Raw genomic sequence first — 24,837 nt, forward strand, 5'->3', positions numbered from 1 at the left:
TTTATTCATTCTTACCGCTACATACAGTACTAATATAGTGCAGATACAGGATTAATGGAGAATAAAGGCACATTCATGAGTTTGTTCTACTGAGGTTTGTTTCTTCAGTGTCTTGCTTCAGTCCCACTGACCTGCAGACTGAGGGACGGAAACTCCTCCAGGATCTTAAGAACAAAGTGACTCACTCCCATAATGCCGTGTTTCATTGATGACTCTACTATGACTTCCTGGACTTGTATCCATAAAACATCTAAGAATAGATCTGCTGCTGAGTGGCCAAGTCACATAAACATTAAATTCCTCTACAGTTTGAACGGGTTTCAGCTGGCAGCGAGCCAAACTCCGTCCTGACTGTTGAAGGTGGAGAGAGGATTTATTAAAGAAGAGAGTTCACAGTATCCAGGCTCTAAATTTAACCATTTAAACTGTATTTTACCACACAAAGCCTGTTTCCTGCTGGTAAGGCCCAGTTTTCATTGAGTTTAGAAGGTGTGAGGAGATACAGAGGAAGATGCTCTGCTGTCTGTGCTGAGGTTTTGACAGGAGCTTCTGCACAGACAGGTATTCAGTAATTATTTTGTTTTTGTAAGGAAATCACAAAACAGAGTCCAGCTTTTGAGACACGTAGTAAATACCAGAGGCTGAAGAGGAAACCAGACACTGAGGTTGTTTTGGACTCAATCCAATTAGTTGTTTTCATCTTTGGGACTGACAGAGTGACTGAGCAGGACTGAGCAGGACTGAGCAGGACTGAGCAGGAGCAGGACTGAGCAGGACTGACCAGGACTGACCAGGACTGAGCAGGAGCAGGACTGAGCAGGACTGACCAGGACTGACCAGGACTGAGCAGGAGCAGGACTGAGCAGGACTGAGCAGGACTGACCAGGACTGAGCAGGAGCAGGACTGAGCAGCCACAGATACAGTTTATGGCTGGCGGTAATTTCCCAGCTTCATGGTGAGGCTGGTCCATCATGTCAGCACAGATCCAACAAGACATTTAGAGACGTGACAATAAAGCGTTTGGCTTTTGCTCCACAGCAGCTGACATCACTGAGTCCAACGAACCTTTGACCCACTGATGGAAATCACCGAGCTATAAACTAATCAACAGAAAAAAACCCTCAGGACGTCTGAGACGGTTTTACAACAGGACTTCAGATGAGATTAGAGGAAACTTTATTGATCCCTGTGGGAAAACAACTGAGCTGCTGCAGCAGCAAATAATACCAAAAGTGGATTATATAAACATACATGTTGAGTAGAATGTATGAATGAGCAGTATGGGGCAAAGTATGGATTACAGCTTTATTATCAAAATAGAAGACATTGAGCCTCACGCAAGAACCACTCGTACGAACAGATTCGTTGTTAAATCACTCGACGAGCGATTTAAGAGAACTTGCCGCATTCATCAATTTTCTCGTATTTAGAATTTTCTCTTAGGTACGAACAAAATGTACAAGTGGTCCAGACCTGTCGTACGAGTCACGTACCATCAACCTGCCGTTCTTCAAAGCAAAAAACAAACTGACTAATAGATTGTATGTCTGTCACTTTGAAGAAATTTTGAGTTTGAATATATAAATGACACTGTAAAGTAATGTGTAATCATGTTGAGATTAACTACAGTGGTTATAGTCACAGGAAAAATAGCAATCTCATAAATATCCATACATAGTAGCCTATAAGTGCGCTCAATACAAAGACAAAACAAAAAACACTAATAATTGCCAGGTTATTTGATAAACACTCAGGTCAGACAAAGGCAAGGTTAGATTGTATTGGGGCAAATACATTATGGAGGGAGATGAATCTGATTTAGGCTATTTTACTCCAGTTGATAACGTTAATGTGGGTAAGTGTGTGCAAGTGAATCTAAATTTTAAAAAGAGAAATGGCTTTAGGTCTTACCATTAAGGTCATGCATAAGCCTGTATCATCACATGCTGCAGCAGCTTGCAAGTCTCTGTCCAGGGCAGCATCCTCCTCCTGACACATCACCAGTTACAGCAGGTATCGGCTTATTCTTTCATCTGTCTGTAACGGAGAATTCCTCCTGGCCTCCTGTTGCAGTCATGGATCATCTTGCTTTTTGCATCTTATTTCATGTCAAGCTATTTCCTTTTTTTATTTCTGACGGTGCCCTAACGACAAATCACTATAGTCCTATAATATTCCTATAATACTCCGATAGGGACTTAGAGTGTCTGTGATACTCACTAGTGAATTTATAGTGACCATATCATGGTATTTTCGTCTTCTGTAGTGTCACTATAATATTCCTATAGGGAATTATAGATTTGTTGGGATATTTATTTAGTATTCATCTAAAATGTAGTATAGGAATACTATAGTTGATTTTCATAAGGGAACACACAACAGACGACACTGCATTAACAGCACAAGTTATTTTTTCCCATTCCTTGGCTTTAGCAGGGCCTTTGATTCCACTATTGAATTATATTAAATATTATATGCTTTGGTTGACTTATTTTTGATAGTAGGACTTCAGGGTTCAGGCTTCAGACTCTTCAGACTTCAGACTTCAGGAATTGAACAGGTGACAGCACTATATTTTATATTTACCTCCTAAATTCCAGGAAATCAGCAGACCATTTACAGTCTCCAGCCTCCTTCCATTAACAAAATGGATGGAAACAAGAGCAAAGATAACACATTAGACATTTTCCATTTCAGCTGAGGAGTCAAAATAGACTCCGGGGTCATTTCAGTGAGACGGAAACAGTTTGAGTGATTACAAAAAAAAGAACAGGCTAAGAGGAATTTAATACTTTTGACTTTGTTCTCCCACAGTTTTGATAAAGTCTTTCTGGTTTGATGAAGACAGTTTACTTTAGGATGAGGAATGTCAACAGTGACCTCATCCATCTTCCACATTATTTCTTAAGAAGAGAGAAGAAAATGTGAAGCTATTTCAGTCACTGTGTCTTACTGTGAATGTTAACAGGTTTTATACCACAGAGGCCTGCTGGTCAGAGAAGTCATGACTTCACTAGAAGATCACAGGTTGGATTCTCCCGTTCCTGCCAAAGTGCCTTTGAGCAACACATCAAACTCCCTCCTCGTTCCAGGAGTTACAATCTTTCTTTTCTGTGTTTCTCGTCTGTAATATCGAGGTCTGATAAGTTCTACAGCGGCCTTCACCAGGATGGAAATCACCGCCAGCCTCCTGCTGGTGGATCTGGTGAGTTTGTTCAGTCTGCCGACCGCTTTACCAGGCAGAGGTTCACCAAACCATAAGGTAAGCCTGACTTCCAAACACATTTATAACAGTTCTGATAAGTGGAGCAATGGCTGATGACTGACAAGATATTTGGTCAATGTGATAAATTATTAGACGTAGGTCGCCAAAAGCACCCAGCAGGGGGAACATTGGTCTTGAATGTTCCCTGAAGTGAATTTTAGTAATTTTAGTGATTCTTACAGTCTGCTAACTCAAATGCTCAAATCCAGCTGACACTCATGTTATCAGCCGTGTCTGCAGGTTCTGTTCTGTTCTAAAAATAGTTGGGAAGGTAAAGAAGTGAACCTGACTGGTGAGTTTTAGATGAACCGGCCTCAGTGTTTTGGTTTGGTCCTGGTCTCTGCTGCCTGCATGCTGAACACTGGGAACATGTGAGCAGGCAGAGCAGCTTGTTCCTGCTGCCTCCATCTGTTCAGAATCAAAGTTTGGACCGAAGCCTCGCTGCCTGGAAACAGAAACAGTGCCGGTCTTCCCCAGCACCACTGAACACAACACTGACCTTTGACCCGCCTTCACAAACAACCAGGAAGAACCAAACCCATACACACACCCAAACACCCAACACCTCCTTGTCCTGTGTGTGTGTGTGTGTGTGTGTGTGTGTGTGTGCTGCTTTTCCACACTGTGGTTTTTCAGATTCTTTCCATAGCTGCTCACATCTGCAGGTTATCAACAGGACACACACACACTCTACCACTTTCTCTTTCTTTCTTTCTTTCTTTCTTTCTTTCTTTCTTTCTTTCTTTCTTTCTTTCTTTCCTGATCTTCACACCTCCATGAGTTTGGTGAAGCAGCCATAACATCAGGGAGGAACGAAGGTGTTTGGGCGGTCGCACAGCAAACAGAGGAGCTGTTTGGGAGGAAATCTGTCATGTATTACACACACACACACACACACACACACACACACACACAATCAAGCCCTCTCCAGTTACCAGCTCTCAAACAGCCTTGCATTCCTCGCACTGCTCCAAACAGTTCAGAGATCAGCTTCACTTCCTGGTATGAAAATGGTGAAAAAGGAACTTTAATGTTCCTGAAAGTTTTTCAGTGACAAAACCAAAGAGGTGAAAGGGAATTCAACGTAGAGATTACGGTTGATGAATGGAATGAAGCTTGGAAGAGTGCAAAAACCTTGAGTGTCTGTAACAGAGTAAAAGCAATTCAACTCAAGATTTTACACAGAGCCCACATATCCCCCTCCCAACGCCATAAGTTTAACATTGACTCCTCCCCCCAATGTCCCAAGTGTAAAATAGAGACAGGTAGTCTCACCCATTGCCTGTGGTCTTGCAGGAAAATACAGCAATTCTGGCAGATTATAGGGAGGGAAATTAATAAGATCCTATCTATTACTATAGAGTGTGATCCACTATGCATGTTACTTGGGATACCGAATGGCTTTATTACTGATAAATATAAAGGGAAACTCTACAAAATGCTAACATTCTGTGCAAGAAAATGCATTCTTTTGAACTGGATAACAGACAAAGTTCCATCTAAAACATATTGGCATAAGGTCATACTTGAATATGTATCATTGGGCTATTTGACATGCAAAGACAATGTATTTCGTAGAACATGGGAGCCTTTTATGTCATATATTGGTTTAAATATCTCTGCTATTCTTACAAGAGGGTTTATGTAGTATGGACCTGTGTGATACCTTTATTTTTATTTTATGTAATTCCTGAGTCACTTGCCTGTTTGAATGTGTGAGTCTGTGAGCCGAGATGTTCTGTTTTGTTTTGATTTTCTCCCTCTTTTAATTGTTTTTGTTGTTGTGTGTTGCTTCGATGCAATCATAATGTTTTCTGAATCAAAAATCAATAAACACATATATAAAAAAAACAAAAAACAAAGAGGAAGTTACTGAAAAACAAATATAATCACACTGTCTACACTCCCATGATGCTTTGCTGCGATGTTTCGATCAAAGGAACTTCGCCAGGCGAAGATGACCGAAACGTCGCAGTGAAGCATCATGGGAGTGTAGACAGTCTGTGGGATTATATTTGTTTTTTGGTATAAAAATGGCAAAATGATCATTAACCATTCCACCAAGTTATTGATCACCACCAAGACAAACAAATAGACCAATATAACACAGTCTTCTACTGAAACCAGTAGAAGACTGTGCTGTACTGGTCAGCTCCCAGTAGAAACCAGTAGAAGACTGTGCTGTACTGGTCAGCTCCCAGTAGAAACCAGTAGAAGACTGTGCTGTACTGGTCAGCTCCCAGTAGAAACCAGTAGAAGACTGTGCTGTACTGGTCAGCTCCCAGAAGAAACCAGTAGAACCAGTAGTTTGACTTTGTGCTCTGGATGAAAACAGGAATGACTGCAAAGTGACTTTAATCTTAAAGTAAAGTAAATGTTCAGGAATTGGTGCAAAGAAATATCAACGACTTCCACAGAATGAATCATCATCATCATCATCATCATCATCATCATCATCATCATCATCATCATCCTCACATGACACAAACAGCAGGATCTCACTGCAGACTGCAACTCTGCAGACATTCAACACTGGCTGCAGCAACGCATCAGGCAACAGGCTTTTCCGTGCAGTCTGCCTCCAGTCATGTCAGCTCGACTCCTCGTGTTTGTTTTCCAGCAGTGAGCATGTTGCCCAACATCTTGTTGCAGGAATAGTTGCAGTCTCCGCTGCCTGTTGCCGTCAACATCATCACACACAAACATTCATGTCTGAGTCTGAAGGTGACAGAAACTGCTGCACTGAAACCAGAGGAAGCATCAAGTTCATATCTGGTCCGGTCTGGAACAAACACATGACACTGTTCAACATGATAACATTAAGAAACTGTTTATTACATTATTCCCTGTCTCTCTGTGTGGAGACCGGCTCTGTAACTCACTGCCATGTTGGAGATGAACTGAAGTTTGTTCGACTGTTTATCTCACCCTAAGTCACCCTGGATGGGTCTAAATGACTAAAATAAAGTAAATGTAACGTGTTGAAAAGTAACACAATGTTCTGTCCCTAATTAGACAGCTTAGTTGAAGCGACACTCAGGTTTCTCAGAGTGAGGCTGAAGCCCGACAGTCTGCAGGAAAATAAACTGAGCCATGAGTCTTTTCTTGTAGTTTGTTTATCCAACTTTCCATCTCACCTGAGGCTTCACAGAGGAATGTGGACTGGATGGAAGCGACAGGCTGTTAATACAAAGCCGGCATTTAAGAGTGGCTCATAAAACAGTGGTTATTTTTAATTATAAAGCCTGGGTGGTCCGGTTCTCAGCCTGGGGGGCGGGACCCACCGGGGGGTCGCCAGATGATTTATGGGATCTGACAGAATATTTCCATGTACAAATGTAGTGTGATGTTTTTAATGTTTGTGATAAATCCCTTACAGCCATGGAGAGGAGAGTTTTCTCCTTTTATCAGATGGAGACTCTTCTGTTTCTGCTCTACAGCCTGTCTGTGTTCAGCAGAGGTTAATTAATATTCAGATCACTGTGTGTGTGTGTGTGTGTGTGTGTGTGTAAACATATTAGATTTCTTTTATGTTAATAATCTTTGCGATCAATGGCTTTTTCTTTTGAAGTATTTGAATATTAGCAGCCTCTTCAAATCATTAATCAAGTAAAATAACCTGCACACACGCACACACACATGAACACACACACACACACATGAACACACACACACACAGTGGGTTGTTATCATCACAGGGAGCAGATTCAGGAAAGTGTTTGGCTGCAGCTGCTGGTTAGTGTCATCCCTGGACCCTGTGTGTGTGTGTGAGTGTGTGTGTGTGTGTGCGTGTGTGTGTGTGTGTGTGTGTGTGTGTGTTATCACAGTAAGAGGTCAACTTGACATGGCTATTTTGGGAAGGAGACATCCTTCCCTTTTATCATAGGAACTACTCAGGATTGTTTTCTCCTGTGTGTGTGTGTGTGTGTGTGTGTGTGTGTGTGTGTGTCTGTGTGTGTGTGTGTGTGTGTGTGTTCGTATTGCATTGTACACTCCTGTCCTACACTCTAAAAGTAGGGGTTCACCAGGGTATTTATTTATTCTCACATATTTATTCTACATTCAAAGGGAGCCAGTAAGCAGCATAGGGTTCTAACTAGATGAATTATTCCTAAAGGTTCCTTGAAGAACCCCATTATGTTAAGAGACTGGTGGAAGCACCGGCGGGGTTCATGATTCCTTCATGAAGGACATGAAGGAACTCCTGAAGGAAACTTCTTGGGTTCTCCTGAGGTTGTAATCTGGAGATCCTCAAGGTTCCTCAAAACCCTTTAACTCTTTAGAGTGAGTGCAGGTGAAGGAGGCCACGCCCCCTGCAGTTTGAGTTTTACATTTAGTAAATATTCCTCATGTCAGAACTGTCAGCTGTCTTCTGTATAATTACATAAAGAAATGTATGTCATGTAATGTTATAATTACTAACTACAAGTCTGTTTAACATTACCATCTACATTAGTGTAACATTACTAACTGGCTGCAGGTGATGGACTCCTGAAGGGAGACCGTCAACAAGAGGAAGAAAGACGAGGACTTTCCTCAGGAAATCATCTTCCTGAAGCAACAGAAGAGAATTGAGACTGAAACAGACTCAGAGGTTTCAGACTGTGGAGGTCAGAGGTCAGGAGGTCAGAGGTCAAGGTTCATGTATTGGACTGTGAGATGTTTTCATGCATTTAGAAACTGATGCTGCACAACACACTGATGAAGAAACCATTACTTCCTGAGACACAACATTCAGGTAAAATAAGATGGAGGACGGTGTGAATCACGCTGCCTACACACAGGTACAGAAGTATTCTTCTACTTTTCCTCCTTTCTTCATCACCATCAGCCTATTCTTCTTCTTTGTTGTCTTTGTTCTCTTCTTCTCCTTCTGGTTCGCCTTCTGGAATGCATTTGAATGACATTTTGGGAAACAGGCTCACTGGTCAACTTACCCATTCATACATCTTATACATTCTTATACTACCACTCAACACAGTGTATTCTAAAGTGTTAGCATGGAGCTACTGCCACTCAACACAGTGTATTCTAAAGTGTTAGCATGGAGCTACTGCCACTCAACACAGTGTATTCTAAAGTGTTAGCATGGAGCTACTGCCACTCAACACAGTGTATTCTAAAGTGTTAGCATGGAGCTACTGCCACTCAACACAGTGTATTCTAAAGTGTTAGCATGGAGCTACTGCCACTCAACACAGCGTATTCTAAAGTGTTAGCATGGAGCTATGGAGCCAACAATCTACTGGGAACACATGGATGATTTTGGTGTCTGTTCAGCTAAGTTGACCAACAGGACTGTTTCCCTTTAATATCACAAGATTTACTTTGGCTGTTTCCAAAGTCTTGTAACTCCAAATAAAGTCTTGTAACTCCAGATGAAGTCTTGTAACTGCAGACGCAGTGGGGAAGCAGAGAAGTTTAAAAGTTAAACTCAGTTGTTGAAATAAAAGCAGCCTCACTTTCTCCTGAAGAGTTCAGCAACAGCAGAAGTTCATTGGAAAACTATCAGCAGGTTTGGCATCAACTTACACTCCAAGGAAACTGTTGGGAATGTGTTTCCCAAAAGCATTCATTTGAAAACAGTTTCACATACAGCAATGCTAGCACGTGTGCACACACACACACACACACACACACACACACACACACCAATTACCTCCTGGTTGTGGTCGGTGTGATTTGTGATTCTGTGCGAGGCATGAGGCAAAATTATGATGTAGTGGCTGAATGAAAGAGGGATTGTTCAGATGTGGCACACCCATCCGTCCTGCAACTCTCTCTCCTTCCTCCCTCTCTCTCTCTCCACCCTTTCTCCCTCTCTCTCTCTCTCTCTTCCCTCCTTTCCTCTCTCCTTCGTCATCTCTCCGGTTTTCGGCTGCATATCTGTGGGGCGCTGGGACAAGAGAGAGAGAGGGATCTATATATATTTACATATGAAGAGAGAGAGAGAGAGAGAGAGAGTGTGTTGCTCGGTGGCCGGTCGTGGCGATGGTGGTTTTTGGGGTTCGGGGAGAGAAACCCTAATCGCTCTGTAAACACAGCTGTTAGAGAAGTAGGGCAGCCGTCGCTCCTCATGTTCGCCTCGAGTGTCGAACTGGAGAATCAGAGAGAAGACTGGAAGACGTAAAGCAGGGTTCTCCAATGGTTCTTTGGTTAGGGTTGTGGTTCTATATGGTTCTATATGGAACTATAATGACTAAAAAAAAACACTGATTGCTTAAGTAAAAAACTGGCAAATTAGAATAAAAACCCAGTGTGCATCTTGAGTTTTAAAGCCAAAGTCAAAATGTGTTACCGAAGCTTTTAACTATTTTTTAGGACCTGTGTGGTTTATATCTGCGGTTTTGTGTAATAGCATAACGTTAGTTTATTTGTGTAATCAGCTATACAGCTACTAAGCTATATAACCTAGCCTAGCAAATTAGCTTCACTTGTCGGTACAGAGCCGGCTGCAGACAGAGAGTGGGGCTGCAGAAGGAAAGAAACTATCACAGCCACTTCCATCAGTCAGCAGACCATGGCGTTCCTCCTGTCCAGTGTGTGTGGGGCGTTTAGTCCGCATTTGCCGTCTGGTTCCTCGTGTCAGTTCATGTGTTCTGCCTTCTGCAGCTTGGTCGGCCTTAATCGCCACATTTAATACAACTCCACACTCCGATTGCGTTAGTTGATTTGTGTTTAGTCTAGTTTGTTAGCAGTAGCGTTTTCCATCAGCTGCAGCTCGTAGCATCAGAATAGTAAATGTCGGATAGGCTGTTCACAACGACAGCGATCCCCCAAACATCTGTTAACCCGAATTCTCACAATAACAAACTACTTCATAGTCCAATGCTGTCATTAGGAATAATATAGGAACTAATGCTTGAGCTACAGTTATCTACAGCAGTATTTTGTTTACATATTCCAGCTGTACGGAGCGGGGGTCACAAACGCCGCTAAGAGGTCGCACGTTTGTGACAGTGTCGTTTTTTGGCACTACCACTAGGAGTCGCCAAAATCAACAATTTTCAAATCCTACACATCGCGGCTTTAATGATACTGTTAGTTCAGAACAGTTCATGCATTCTTACAACTCTGTTTTTATGAATCAACAGTAAACAAGGTGTGGATTCTGGTAGCTGTCTGATATTTTGAGCTTTAAATTGATTTGGCCTGTTCCCCTTGTTGTTTTATTGTTGTTTTGTTATTGTTTATTTGTCCCTCAGCCCACACAGCCTGAACAACAGGTACATTTGTTTGTAATTAAGCAAACAACAAAATGTGAAGCTAATAAGGAAAAACAAAGACACACATGGAGAAAATATTCCTGTTAAACCCACATCTGTTTTAACTGTTCTTTATCCAGGGAGGGTTCTACTGGTTTCTACTGGGAGCTGACAGTACAACACAGTGCTTTTCATTTACTTCTACTTACTTCTTTATTTCTATTCTATTCTATTCTATTCTAACTAAGTAAGACTCTAAGAAGTTTGAAGTAGAGCCGGAGATTCCAAACCCTGAACCTGAGAAGATAAAGAGTTTCTTCTTCTCTGGAGCTTCAGGTTGTGAAACACTGTCTTCCTTCCTCCACTGTGTATGTGTGTGTGTGTGTGTGTGTGTGTGTGTGCCTTACTTTGCTTAAAAACAGCATGCAGTATCAAGGTTAGAAATCGTATATCTCTGTATCTTTGTTTCTGAAAGGGTTGGGGGGGGGGGGAGGGGGGGGATGGAAGCTCCAAAGGGAAGGAAGCTCCAAAAATATCCCATGGTTCCTTGAGGAACCCCATGGAGGTGCCGTCAGGGTTGAACCCTTTATGCAGGGGTTCTTCAAGGAACCTTCGGGGGTTCCCTTAGTTTCCATGTGAAGATCCCCTAAATGTTCCTTGAAGTCCTTTTTCTGTGGAGAGTGTAGCGTCTGTTCTCCCAGCAGGAGCTAAACCCACGACACTAAACCCCCTGTGGCTCAGTCGGGGTTGGGGGTCCTCCCAGAGGGACGTCTGGACAGAGCAGTGCGGGCGGGAACTGAGTCTTCCACCAACAGCACTGAACAGATAAGCAGCTATTTAAAACCTGTGTGAAGTGCAGATGAAATATTTCTAACCTCTCACCCACTGAGCGACTGAAAGCCTCCATCACACGACAAACAACCACCAATACAAGCATATATTATTTTGTTTATATTATTATTATTATTATTATTATTATTATTATTATTATTATTATCATTAATATTATTATATAAACCAAATAAATGTTTTTCTTTACCTCATATAACTTTGATCAGTTTGTTAACACTATGATGTATGTGATGTATACTGCCAGTTTATGTCAGAAAGATTCACTTCAGCCTACAATGAGATAAAGGAGATGATAAATGAAACTGATCTGGAAGCAGTTTACAGCTGATCCTTTAGCGTTAAAATATTAGAAAGACCTTTTCATTTCTGTCTGTTTACTGTGGAGAACTTTTTGTTTTAAACAGTAGAAATGTTTTCATGCATCAACACTGCAGCCAGTCAACTTCAGTGTGACAGCGCTGACCAGTTCCTGCTGGGCGGAGCGGCGGCACTGCAGCAGTAAAACCTGGAAACACAATGGCTGCATGTGTCTGGTTTCTCTGCTGGGAATTGTCTGGCTCGAATTTGACTGGTAAGAGACTGAACTCAGAACAGCTATAAGAGAAAACACTGAGAGGGAGGGGCTGGAGAGAGAGAGAGAGAGAGAGAGAGAGAGAAGGGGAGGAGTAAAGCGTTTTGCTGGAAGACTTTCCATCCTCTGGAAAGCAGCTGCTCATTTAATCCTAAAACTCTTTCGCAACTTTTTTCTGCTTTGGTTTTTCACTCCGGGATGAAAACTGATTCGCTGCTGGATATTTTCTCCACAGATAAACGATTTAAAGGATTACACGTAAATTCCACGGACACATAGAGGAATAAACTGAGGAATACGCATTTTTTAGATTAAATTGTTGTTTGAGAAATTGAATAAAATCAAAGAATAAAGTGTGGAGAGAAAGTGTTGGCGCTCGGTGCAGTCATGGGTCGGTAGGATGGACTTGACGGACGCTGGAGACGGTTTGTGGGGACTTTACTGCCTGTTATCCATGTGGAGTGGAGTTTATCTGTGACAGCTGTTATCCTGATATTTTATTGATATTAATACTGTATCGATACACGGTGCTGACGGCATGGCGCGGACCGCGGTGCTGCTGCTGCTGTGGCTGTGGACCTGGCTGATGGGAGACGCCAAGAGCTCGTACCCGCACAGATACAGTCTGTACGCCGGGCAGAGCCAGAGCGCGCACGGAGCGCGAGCTGCCAGCAGACACAGGTAGCACACACACGCACGCACACACACACACACGTACACACACGCACACGCACAGGGAGCGGGCTCGAGAGAGGCGATGATACTTCATGATGCAAGATAATGATGTGATAAAGACACGCAGATAAAACAGGCACACTGAGCGGTTTGATTCACACCATGTGGTGACGACGATGATGATGATGATGATGGCGTTGATCTTGAGATGAGTTGAGATTTATTCACCTCAACAAAGAAAATATTCACATTTAGAGAAAATAAGTTTATCTGTTGGAATTTTACAAGTTTTCTGCTTTCTACTGGAGCCTGAATATAAAACCGAGAGAGAGAGGGATAGAGAGAGAGGGGGGGTAGAGAGAGAGAGAGAGAGAGAGGGCGATTGAGAGAGAGGGAGAGAGTGAGAGAGAATGACAGAGACAGAGAGGCATAGAGAAACATCTAGAGAGATTTCAGTTTTGAAGAAATGTTTCCTAACCTCTCAGCCTGTAAGGGAAACAGTTGTCAGCACTGAGAATGACAGGTGAAGTTGTTGTCTTGTCAGAACCTCACACTGAGGCTGTAGGCCTTGCTAATAAGTTATGTTGGTAAATATACAATGAATGAATCTGATCAGTCATGATTCATGAATTGCTGTTGAATAATCCTGTCATTATTTAAAGGATACGGCTGGTGTTTTTAAATACATTTCTTATTGTCAACAAATCCTATGAAAATAGCAAAATCAACAATGCGTTTGCTCTACTCCCGTTACTTTCTGACTTCCCACGTATCGTTTTTAGCCTTCAACCCGGAAGTCATTGGCTCCAATTGTAAGCTGAAAACCTTTAAATACAGCTCACAAAGACATAGTTTACATTTTAAAAATAGCTAACTGTTACCATGAAAAGTCAGGCTGTTGTAGTTATTACCAAATCAAATTCAAATGGGAACAAATTCTTCATTACGCCGGGGACTATTTTCTGTGCTACGGAACTACTTTCCTGAGATCACAAAATGTTTACAGCCAGCTTATTAAGTTGTTTGAGGAAAAAGTCGTCCGGCCCGGTGCATCGTGATGATGAAATATGCTGCAGAGCAGCAGCATGGCTCTGTGACGGGTTTTAATAGTTTTTAATACAGTGGAGTTCTATGGCTGCTGGGACATGAGGCTGCACTGGGCACCGGCTACATGGACGAGACTTGTTAGCAAAACAAATTCATTGCTGATTTTGTGAAATCTCATCGGATATCTCATAGGATTGAAGGTAAGAAATGCATTAAAAAACACCAGCCTTATCCTTTAAAGTTGACTGGTTTATGTGTTATGTGACAATGTGTTGTTGTTCAATATTGTTTTGTGCAGTTATATATTCTTTGCAAATGCTTTGGCAACAGACTGCGTTTACAGGCACATTCATATTCTGAATAAAGTGTTTCCATGGCCTGTAAATATCCCCGTAATAAATATTCCTGTATATATTATATTTTGAATATGTGAAGCCAGGCGCCGGGTCAAAGCTGCAGCTGTGTGTCCTAATTCGTCTCGTAGCCGATTATCAAGACGTTGTTCCATCTCGCCGTATTTTGTGTCATTTCATCGACATTTTTGGCGCCCGGGCGATGCAAGCCGTGCGGCCGTTTGGCTTTCTTCTTTCACAATGGTAGTTTTTGAAAAACAGACAAGCTAACACCAGCTTGAAAGCTTCAAACTCGCAATATCCTAAATATTAATGGAATATGATGTTTACATGATCACTTCACATTCAGGATACTTGAAAATTGTGAATATTAATGGAATATTAATGTGAATGTAATTGTTTTGACCTGAATTTAAAAGACAGAGAAACAGAGAGAGAGAGACATAGACAAACATGGAGAGAGAGAGAGAGAAACATAGAACAGACCTGTACAGACCTACACACGTGTTCAATTAAATTCAATTCAGTTTAATTAAATTCAACTCAAGCTGAGCATCACATTCAATGCGATGCTCAGCTAGCGTGACTAAATTCCCTAATCACTCTAACGTTACTTAAATACCACAAGGTAATAATGTTACCTACTGTTAAAGTTTGTAGGGCAGCAGAAGACGAGGACGTTCGTAAATAAACATCAGACTGAGACTCAGTGTGTGGAGTCAGAGTGAGACTCCGTGTGGAGTCAGAGTGAGACTCAGTGTGTGGAGTCAGAGTGAGACTCCGTGTGGAGTCAAGAGTGAGACTCAGTGTGTGGAGTCAGAGTGAAACTCAGTGTGTGGAGTCAGAGTGAGACTCCGTGTGGAGTCAAGAGTGAGACTCAGTGTGTGGAGTCAGAGTGAAACTCAGTGTGTGGAGTCAGAGTGAGACTCCGTGTGGAGTCAGAGTGAGACTCCGTGTGGAGTCAGAGTGAGACTCAGTGTGTGGAGTCAGAGTGAGACTCCGTGTGGAGTCAGAGTGAGACTCAGTGTGTGGAGTCAGAGTGAGACTCAGTGTGGAGTCAGAGTGAGACTCAGTGTGTGGAGTCAGAGTGAGACTGTGTGGAGTCAGAGTGAAACTCAGTGTGTGGAGTCAGAGTGAGACTCAGTGTGTGGAGTCAGAGTGAGACTCAGTGTGTGGAGTCAGAGTGAGACTCAGTGTGGCGTTAGAGTGAAACTCAATGTGTGGAGTCAGTGTCAGTGTGTGGAGTCAGAGTGAGACTGAAACTCAGTGTGGCGTCAGAGTGAGAATCAGTGTGGAGTCAGAGTGAGAATCAGTGTGGAGTCAGAGTGAGACTGAGACTCAGTGTGGAGTCAGAGTGAGACAGTGTGGAGTCAGAGTGAAACTCAGTGTGGAGTCAGAGTGAGACTGTGTGTGGAGTCAGAGTGAGACTCCGTGTGGAGTCAGAGTGAGACTCAGTGTGTGGAGTCAGAGTGAGACTCAGTGTGTGGAGTCAGAGTGAGACTCAGTGTGGAGTCAGAGTGAGACTCCGTGTGGAGTCAGAGTGAGACTCAGTGTGTGGAGTCAGAGTGAGACTCAGTGTGGAGTCAGAGTGAGAATCAGTGTGGAGTCAGAGTGAGACTCAATGTGTGGAGTCAGAGTGAGACTCAGTGTGTGGAGTCAGAGTGAGACTCCGTGTGGAGTCAGAGTGAGATTCAGTGTGTGGAGTCAGAGTGAGACTCAGTGTGGAGTCAAGAGTGAGACTCCGTGTGGAGTCAGAGTGAGATTCAGTGTGTGGAGTCAGAGTGAGACTCAGTGTGGAGTCAAGAGTGAGACTCAATGTGTGGAGTCAGAGTGAGACTGAAACTCAGTGTGGCGTCAGAGTGAGAATCAGTGTGGAGTCAGAGTGAGACTGAGACTCAGTGTGGAGTCAGAGTGAGAATCAGTGTGGAGTCAGAGTGAGAATCAGTGTGGAGTCAGAGTGAGACTGAGACTCAGTGTGGAGTCAGAGTGAGACAGTGTGGAGTCAGAGTGAAACTCAGTGTGGAGTCAGAGTGAGACTGTGTGTGGAGTCAGAGTGAGACTCCGTGTGGAGTCAGAGTGAGACTCAGTGTGTGGAGTCAGAGTGAGACTGTGTGTGGAGTCAGAGTGAGACTCCGTGTGGAGTCAGAGTGAGACTCAATGTGTGGAGTCAGAGTGAGACTGTGTGTGGAGTCAGAGTGAGACTCCGTGTGGAGTCAGAGTGAGATTCAGTGTGTGGAGTCAGAGTGAGACTCAGTGTGGAGTCAAGAGTGAGACTCCGTGTGGAGTCAGAGTGAGATTCAGTGTGTGGAGTCAGAGTGAGACTCAGTGTGGAGTCAAGAGTGAGACTCAATGTGTGGAGTCAGAGTGAGACTGAAACTCAGTGTGGCGTCAGAGTGAGAATCAGTGTGGAGTCAGAGTGAGACTGAGACTCAGTGTGGAGTCAGAGTGAGACAGTGTGGAGTCAGAGTGAGACTCTGTGTGGAGTCAGAGTGAGATTCAGTGTGTGGAGTCAGAGTGAGACTCAGTGTGGAGTCAAGAGTGAGACTCAGTGTGTGGAGTCAGAGTGAGACTGAAACTCAGTGTGGCGTCAGAGTGAGAATCAGTGTGGAGTCAGAGTGAGACTGAGACTCAGTGTGGCGTCAGAGTGAGAATCAGTGTGGAGTGAGAGTGAGACTGAGACTCAGTGTGGAGTCAGAGTGAGACAGTGTGGAGTCAGAGTGAGACTCCGTGTGGAGTCAGAGTGAGATTCAGTGTGTGGAGTCAGAGTGAGACTCAGTGTGGAGTCAAGAGTGAGACTCAGTGTGTGGAGTCAGAGTGAGACTGAAACTCAGTGTGGCGTCAGAGTGAGAATCAGTGTGGAGTCAGAGTGAGACTGAGACTCAGTGTGGAGTCAGAGTGAGACAGTGTGGAGTCAGAGTGAGACTCCGTGTGGAGTCAGAGTGAGATTCAGTGTGTGGAGTCAGAGTGAGACTCAGTGTGGAGTCAAGAGTGAGACTCAGTGTGTGGAGTCAGAGTGAGACTGAAACTCAGTGTGGCGTCAGAGTGAGAATCAGTGTGGAGTCAGAGTGAGACTGAGACTCAGTGTGGCGTCAGAGTGAGAATCAGTGTGGAGTCAGAGTGAGACTGAGACTCAGTGTGGCGTCAGAGTGAGACAGTGTGGAGTCAGAGTGAAACTCAGTGTGGAGTCAGAGTGAGACTCAGTGTGGAGTCAGAGTGAAACTCAGTGTGGAGTCAGAGTGAAACTCAGTGTGGAGTCAGAGTGAGACTCAGTGTGGAGTCAGAGTGAAACTCAGTGTGGAGTCAGAGTGAGAATCAGTGTGGAGTCAGAGTGAGACTCAGTGTGTGGAGTCAGAGTGAGACTGAGACTCACTGTGGCGTCAGAGTGAGACTCAGTGTGGAGTCAGAGTGAGACTCAGTGTGTGGAGTCAGAGTGAAACTGAGACTCAGTGTGGAGTCAGAGTGAGACTCAGTGTGTGGAGTCAGAGTGAGACTGAGACTCAGTGTGGAGTCAGAGTGAGACTCAGTGTGTGGAGTCAGAGTGAGACTGAGACTCAGTGTGGAGTCAGAGTGAGACTCAGTGTGGAGTCAGAGTGAGACTGAGACTCAGTGTGGAGTCAGAGTGAGACTCAGTGTGGAGTCAGAGTGAGACTGAGACTCAGTGTGGAGTCAGAGTGAGACTCAGTGTGGAGTCAGAGTGAGACTGAGACTCAGTGTGGAGTCAGAGTGAGACTCAGTGTGGAGTCAGAGTGAGACTGAGACTCAGTGTGGAGTCAGAGTGAGACTGAGACTCAGTGTGGAGTCAGAGTGACATTACAGTGTTCCCCTCAGTCTGACAGTTTTCTTGTGTTGGTGGTTGTTGAGGATGAATGACTCGTCCTCACAGTGAGAGCGGTGAGTCAGTGGAATGTCAAATCTCTATTTAAGTGTTGAGCAGTGTTAAAAAGTATCAAGTTACTGTCTACAAAGATGCCATCTAGAGGCCATCTCATGAAGCACTGACGACTGACTGACTGACTGACTGACTGGCTGACTGACTGGCTGACCGACTGACTGACTGGCTGACTGACTTAACAAATATGTTAAAAATATGCTTTGGTGGTATTGTTGGTTTTTTAAAACTCTCATGGCAGTAAAGCACGTTGAGTTTAGGACCAGACGGACTCTTTAGGGTTAGACGGACTCTTTAGGGTCAGACGGATTCTTTAGGATCAGACGGACTCTTTAGGACCAGACGGACTCTTTAAGGTCAGACGGACTCTTTAGGATCAGACGGACTCTTTAGGATCAGACGGACTCTTTAGGACCAGACGGACTCTTTAGGGTGAGACGGACTCTTTAGGGTCAGACGGACTCTTTAGGATCAGACGGACTCTTTAGGACCAGACGGACTCTTTAGGGTGAGACGGACTCTTTAGGGTCAGACGGACTCTTTAGGGTCAGACGGACTCTTTAGGACCAGACGGACTCTGGTTTGATGGTTTTGTGTACTGTTGTTTAGTGAGGTGTTCGCACTGTTTGCCGTTGTTTAGTTTTTCTTGATGAGCTATCAGTGCACATTTACTTTGGTAATATTGTCACAGAATAGTCATACCGATAAAGCTTTGAGAGAGAGAGAGGGAGAGAGAGAGAGAGAGAGAGAGAGAGAGGGGGGGAGACAGAGAGAGACAGAGAGAGAGAGAGGAAGGGAGACGGAGAGAAAGAGAGAGGGGGGGAGAGAGAGAGAGAGAAAGAGAGACAGAGAGAGATTATTATCATTGTTATTAATGTTATCATTATTGATCACTAAGCTTTGGCAATATATACTGAACTGTACTTCATGCCAATAAAGCTCATTGAATTGAATTGTATTGAATTGCGAGAGAGAGAGAGAGAGAGAGAGGTTCATACATACACACATCATAACCTGACTTGCAAGTGTGTGTGTGTGTGTCTGTCTGTGTGTGTTTTGATAATTGTGTGTTTGTGTGTGTTTGCTGTGTCTTTTCTTCTTGTTTTCACAGCATCCTGTAAAGCACCCTGTAAACTCTGCTGCCAGATATATGCTATAGAAATGTCTCTTTCTGTGTGTGTGTGTGTGTGTGTGTGTGTGTGCGTGTGAGTGTGTGTGTGTGTGTGCGCGTGTGTGTGTGCGCAGAGGGCAACAGAAAGGCTATCTATTTGATCTGACCCTGGGTCAGATTTCTCAGTAGCTAAAGGCCGTCAGATCAAAGAGTCTGTTCTGTTCATTACGCATTACAAAAGTAATGCCATTACTTCACTCACTACAGCCTAGAAGCAGAAATGTATTACTCTACTCGTTTCCATTCCTCCTCTCTTCTTTTTCTTCTTCTTCTTTTCCTGCGAACGATCAGCAAACCAAACAGCGTCAATGTCTGATGTTCCTGTTGTCCTTTGACTGGAGAAAATCAAAGTAGAAGGAAAACTTCCACAGAGAAAGAAACTAATTCTGACCAAAACAAATCGAGGTGTGGGCGTGGGATTTAGTTTTTGGATCATTTAACTTCAATCTGATAGACCATTAAACTGTGTGAAACCGTAGTCATTATCATAACCAGGCTAGTACCTTCAGTACTGTACCAGTATAACCAGTAAAACTAGTATAACCAGCATAACTAGTACGACTAGTAGGACCAGCATAACCAGTATAACAGTATGGAAGACCAGACAGTCCAACAACCATCCTGCTGAGTCTGGGGCCACGACTCTTTATTTCTACACTCTGTGTGTGTGTGTGTGTGTGTGTTGGAGGAACAGTGAACTCAGTCTGGCTGCACTCTTTGTTATAACAGATGGCAGAGGTATTCCACAAGGGCTGTGTGTGTGTGTGTGTGTGTGTGTGTGTGTGTGTGTGTGTCAGACATCCCCCTACTGTACAAATACACTTCTGAACAGTTCAGATAAAGTGTGTGCCGCTGCTGCTTTCCAGTTTTCCATGCGACTGGCTGAAGCGTCAGCTGCAGCAGTGCCGCAGCAGTGATGCAGTTCAACCAGTCGACCTGAATCAAAGGGAAGCCTGGCTCAGGCACAGCAGGGATTTTACGCTTAGAGATTGTGAAAGATGAAGTTTGCAGACCTTCAGGCTGCTGAGCGCTCAGCTCGTCTTTCCATCCATCTGTCTGCCTTCAACTGTTTCCATGAAACAAAGAAAAATCCTGTGGAGATCAGGGAGGTCCAGCACACATTTTTCACTCTGTTTCTCCAGTTGAAACAGTTTTTCACTCTGGTTTAAACAGTTGAAACAGTTTTTCACTCTGGTTTAAACAGGTTAAACAGTGTTTAAATGAGTAAAGGCGAGCAGGGAGGCGGAGCAGCAGGCTCGATGCTGGGAAAGTGTCATGTTTGTGCACATTAACGCGGCCGCCCGCCTGCTCAGACAGTTGAATTGTCTTGAACTTTTTGACACAAAGTTGACTAACCAGACGCCATGTTGGCTGACAGTTCAGGGTAGTCCAGGGTAGTCCAGGGTTGTTCACGGTAGTCCAGGGTAGTTCAGGGTAGTTCATGGTAGTTCAGGGTAGTCCAGGGTAGTTCACGGTTGTTCAAGATAGTTCAGGGTAGTTCATGGTAGTCCAGGGTAGTCCAGGGTAGTTCAAGGTAGTCCAGGGTAGTTCACAGTAGTTCTTTGTAGTGCAGGGTAGTTCAGGGTAGTCCAGGATAGTCCAGTGTAGTTCAGGGTAGTCCAGTGTGGTTCACGGTAGTTCACGGTAGTCCAGTGTAGTTCAGGGTAGTTCAGGGTAGTTCATGGTAGTCCAGCCTAGTTTAGGGTAGTTCACGGTAGTTCACAGTAGTCCAGGGTAGTTCAGGGTAGTTTATGGTAGTCCAGGATAATTCATGGTAGTTCAGGGTAGTCCAGGGTAGTTCAGGGTTGTTCACGGTAGTTCAGGGTAGTTCTTTGTAGTCCAGGGTAGTTCAGGGTAGTCCAGGATAGTCCAGGGTAGTTCACAGTAGTTCAGGGTAGTCCAGGGTAGTCCAGGGTAGTCCAGCGTAGTTAAATGTAGTTTAGGGTAGTTCACGGTAGTTCACGGTAGTTCAGGGTAGTTCAGGGTAGTTCGGGGTAGGTCAGGGTAGTTAAGGTTAGTCCACGGTAGTTCAGTGTAGTCCAGGGTAGCCCAGTGTAGTCCAGGGTAGTTCAGGGTAGTCCAGTGTAGTCCAGGGTAGTTCATGGTAGTCCAGTGTAGTCCAGGGTAGTCCAGGGTAGTTCAGGGTAGTCCAGTGTAGTCCAGGGTAGTTCATGGTAGTCCAGTGTAGTCCAGGGTAGTTCAGGGTAGTCCAGTGTAGTCCAGGGTAGTCCAGGGTAGTCCAGTGTAGTCCAGGGTAGTTCAGGGTAGTTCAGTGTAGTCCAGGGTAATTCAGGGTAGTCCAGTGTAGTTCAGGATAGTCCAGGGTAGTTCAGGGTAGTTCAGTGTAGTCCAGGGTAGTTCAGGGTAGTCCAGTGTAGTTCAGGGTAGTCCAGGGTAGTTCAGGGTAGTCCAGTGTAGTCCAGGGTAGTTCATGGTAGTCCAGTGTAGTCCAGTGTAGTCCAGGGTAGTCCAGTGTAGTCCAGGGTAGTTCAGGGTAGTCCAGGGTAGTCCAGTGTAGTCCAGGGTAGTTCAGGGTAGTTCAGTGTAGTCCAGGGTAGTTCAGGGTAGTCCAGTGTAGTTCAGGGTAGTCCAGGGTAGTTCAGTGTAGTCCAGGGTAGTTCAGTGTAGTTCAGGGTAGTCCAGGGTAGTTCAGGGTCACGTTGTTTAGTTGCAGCTGTAATCGTTATGTGTGTGGAAGTGAAAGATTAAAATCTCTGTCCTATGATCCCAATCGGGCTTTTATCAGGGCTCATGTTTGCGCTCTTCAAAGACCCGAATCTTTTTTTTTTTTTTCAAGATTTATTTATTGACAACGCACCAAACAAGTACACGTCATTTTTATACAGAGTGACAAATACATTAACAGAAGAAGAAAAGAAAACAAACAAAAATAAATACACCCTCCCCCCACCCCGTCCCAAGAATTGTACAATGATCAACATCATTCGCAACATCAAGTCCTTTAAGGATATGTTAAGGAGAAAAATAAAATAGCAGGTCCACTAAGTGAATAAATATGGTATCAATTAAGGGGATTTATTAAAGGGAGGGAGTCAAAGACCCGAATCTTAACGGCAATCTTCAATAGCCAATCAAAACGGAGATTGCAACAGATGAAGCCAGAGGGAAAAAATACGTAAGTGTAAACATAAGATCCAACGTGCGTGATGCCTGAGCTGGGAAACAAAAAAACTTGTATGTGTTCTTTTTTCCATGTGCAGGTGAACCACGAAGAATCACATTCTCGTGAGAGAACTGCAGCCGATTATTCTCAGTCTGTTGTTTACGGTTGCGTGTGTGCATCACAAGAGACTGGAAATCTGCAAATTTCAGTTAAATGTGTGCTGCTCAATCTTCTCATTGCCATTTATGATTGGAAAAATCTTGTAATGTGTCCCCATCTTAAAGAATGTTAAGTCTTAAAGTTTCTTCATGCTTCATCAGATTTAGTGCTGCATTATAGTGGCAGATGCCTGCAGGTTAACAGTCCATGGTGAAGAGGTTAACATTCACAGGTGATGGGTGGAGATGCAGGTGCAGCTTCAACTACCATGACCTTTGACCTCCAGTTTATTTGTTCAGGATAACATGGTGCACTTAGAGAAGGCCGTCTGAGTTTCCCAGTAGCTTCCTAATTCTAAGATTGTGCTTGTGTCTTTGATTAACAATGAAAATGTTAAACCTGCAGTAAGCGATATCAGACCAATCCTGAAACTAATGTGTGCTATGTGGAGATTTCATTAAGAGCCTTACAGTATCATGAGGACATACATCTTCAGCATGAGTGGCAATTGAACCCCAAACTCTGGCTAAGTTAATGCCTTGCTATACAATTTGAGCTACAAAGGAAAACATTGATCATTTTCATGTGAACAGCGGCTGAGTGGAAACAAAGACTGGACTATCTGTTCAGAGCGGAGGGAAACAGTCTGAACGCCTGGCAGGAATATTTCACCTGACCCTCAGGTACAAAATTATTCAGCAGAAGCAGCTGGCGGTTTTGGGACTGGAAATTATACTCTTGGTTATATTATGCTGCTGTATTTCCAGCCTGGTCAGGTAGTAATAATAATAATCTCTTGACTGAACAACCTGTTGTGGAAGCTTTGGAGAATAGTTTCCAATGGTGATGAGGGACAGGCCGCCATGTTGGAAGAGTGAGAAAAAAATGGAAGACTGAGATATGTTTGTTTTTCTTTTTTTTAAGACTGAGGTTTCAATCAGGAGAGACAAGTGAATGAAGTAAAGATAATTGTTTATTATAACAGATGATATAGTGAAAATTAAGCCTTGTCAAGAAAGACTTTGGCGCTTAGACTCTACAGGGAGATTTTGTAATCGAGGGGCACCAGCCCTGAGCAGCAGCAAGATAAATCCCCCTGTGGAGTCCAGACACTGGTGGCGGTGGTGGCTGATGACTCTGCTGAGACTGATAGGCTGGTGAGGCTGATGAGTGATGAAGCTGATGAAGCTGATGAATCTGCAAAGACTGGGCGGTGACGGGGAGGTGGAGGGGTGCGCACTGGGGCGTAATTTTCACTGGGGACGGGGGGGACATGTCCCCCCCTCTTTTCAAAATCCTGTTTGTGTCCCCCCCACTTTTTTAACTGCAAAAATCGTGCTTAATACGCTACTGTTTGGCCAGCCGTCAGATTCTGGCTGAGAATGTGAATTGAGCTGCTGATTGTAAGACCCTGATATACTCCAAAAAAAATTGCCACGGACGAGTAGCGGACACAGACAGCCTGCCTACGCAGTTCTATAGTACATTTTGGCATCTGTGGAGTGTTGCCAACTTGGCGACTTTGTCGCTAGACTTAGCGACTTTTCAGACCCCCTGGCGACTTTATTTCTCAAAAGCGACTAGCGACAAATCTGGCGACTTTTTCTGACCATGGGAAGCAGGGTTAGGGTTAGTGTTAAAATTAATGTGTTGAATCCCAAAGCATTTGGCAATAAATTGGTATGGCTGATGCCGGTTTTCTCTACTTGCCTGTCTAATCCAGAGAGGTCTGATGATCACAGTGTAGCCCCCCTCCCTCCACTGAGAGCAGGGACTGTAGGATAGGCTCCACTTGTAATTGCTACCGGTGTACGCTGAAACTGGCCCGGGTGGGCGGAGTCAGCATTTACATTAAAACAGGCTACGCCGCGGCGTGCATAACAAGTGCAGCATTATATATTGATATGCAAATTATCGTATGACATCATCTGGCGACTTCTAGCGACTTTCTGAGCAGCCAATAGCTACTTTCCTTGGAAAAGAGTTGGTAACACTGCTGTGGACGCGGATGTGTTCCACGCATGCGCACTTGAAAAAATGCTCACTGAATGAGGCAAAAGGCATGTATTTTGAGTGACACTGAAAAGGTAGAACCGAAGCCTATCTAATCTCAGGTATAACCAATACTCATAATAAAGATAACTACACACTAGACTTACATAAAAAAGCTAACACATTCATTGGCAGTGCCATTGACATTGTGTGACTTGAAAAAAAAAGTTTCATATTCTTTGATACATTTTGTATATGTTTGATGTGACTGAAGTTGCAAATGACACATTATCTATCGATAGTGCCACAATAATGTACCATAGATCTGTCAGTCCTATTCTTCAGTATATATATATATCCATAATTGAATAACTCAGCATGTGAAGTTCAGTAAAGTTGTGGGTTAAACAATACAGAAAGTAAGACAGTTTTTCTTATGCATATTTAGTACTATTCTGGCAGAATTTAGCATGATGACCAACTTAATTATTTCCCGGATTTTGTATTGGTTACTGTAGTCCCTAAATGTATGT

General features: G+C 43.8%; 1 protein-coding gene across 1 annotated transcript in view; it reads left to right on the forward strand.

Moving 5' to 3' along the window:
* The first annotated feature begins 12,432 nt into the window (after nucleotides 1-12,432).
* LOC144542288 (EMILIN-1-A-like) overlaps nucleotides 12,433-24,837 on the forward strand; it is a 52,330-nt gene continuing 39,925 nt past the window's right edge. Inside the window, exon 1 of the mRNA XM_078288040.1 lies at nucleotides 12,433-12,575. Within this exon, the coding sequence (XP_078144166.1) occupies nucleotides 12,433-12,575 (143 nt within the window). The remainder of the gene's footprint in view (nucleotides 12,576-24,837) is intronic.

Source organism: Centroberyx gerrardi, chromosome 14 (assembly GCF_048128805.1).
Source record: "Centroberyx gerrardi isolate f3 chromosome 14, fCenGer3.hap1.cur.20231027, whole genome shotgun sequence".
Taxonomy (NCBI): domain Eukaryota; kingdom Metazoa; phylum Chordata; class Actinopteri; order Beryciformes; family Berycidae; genus Centroberyx; species Centroberyx gerrardi.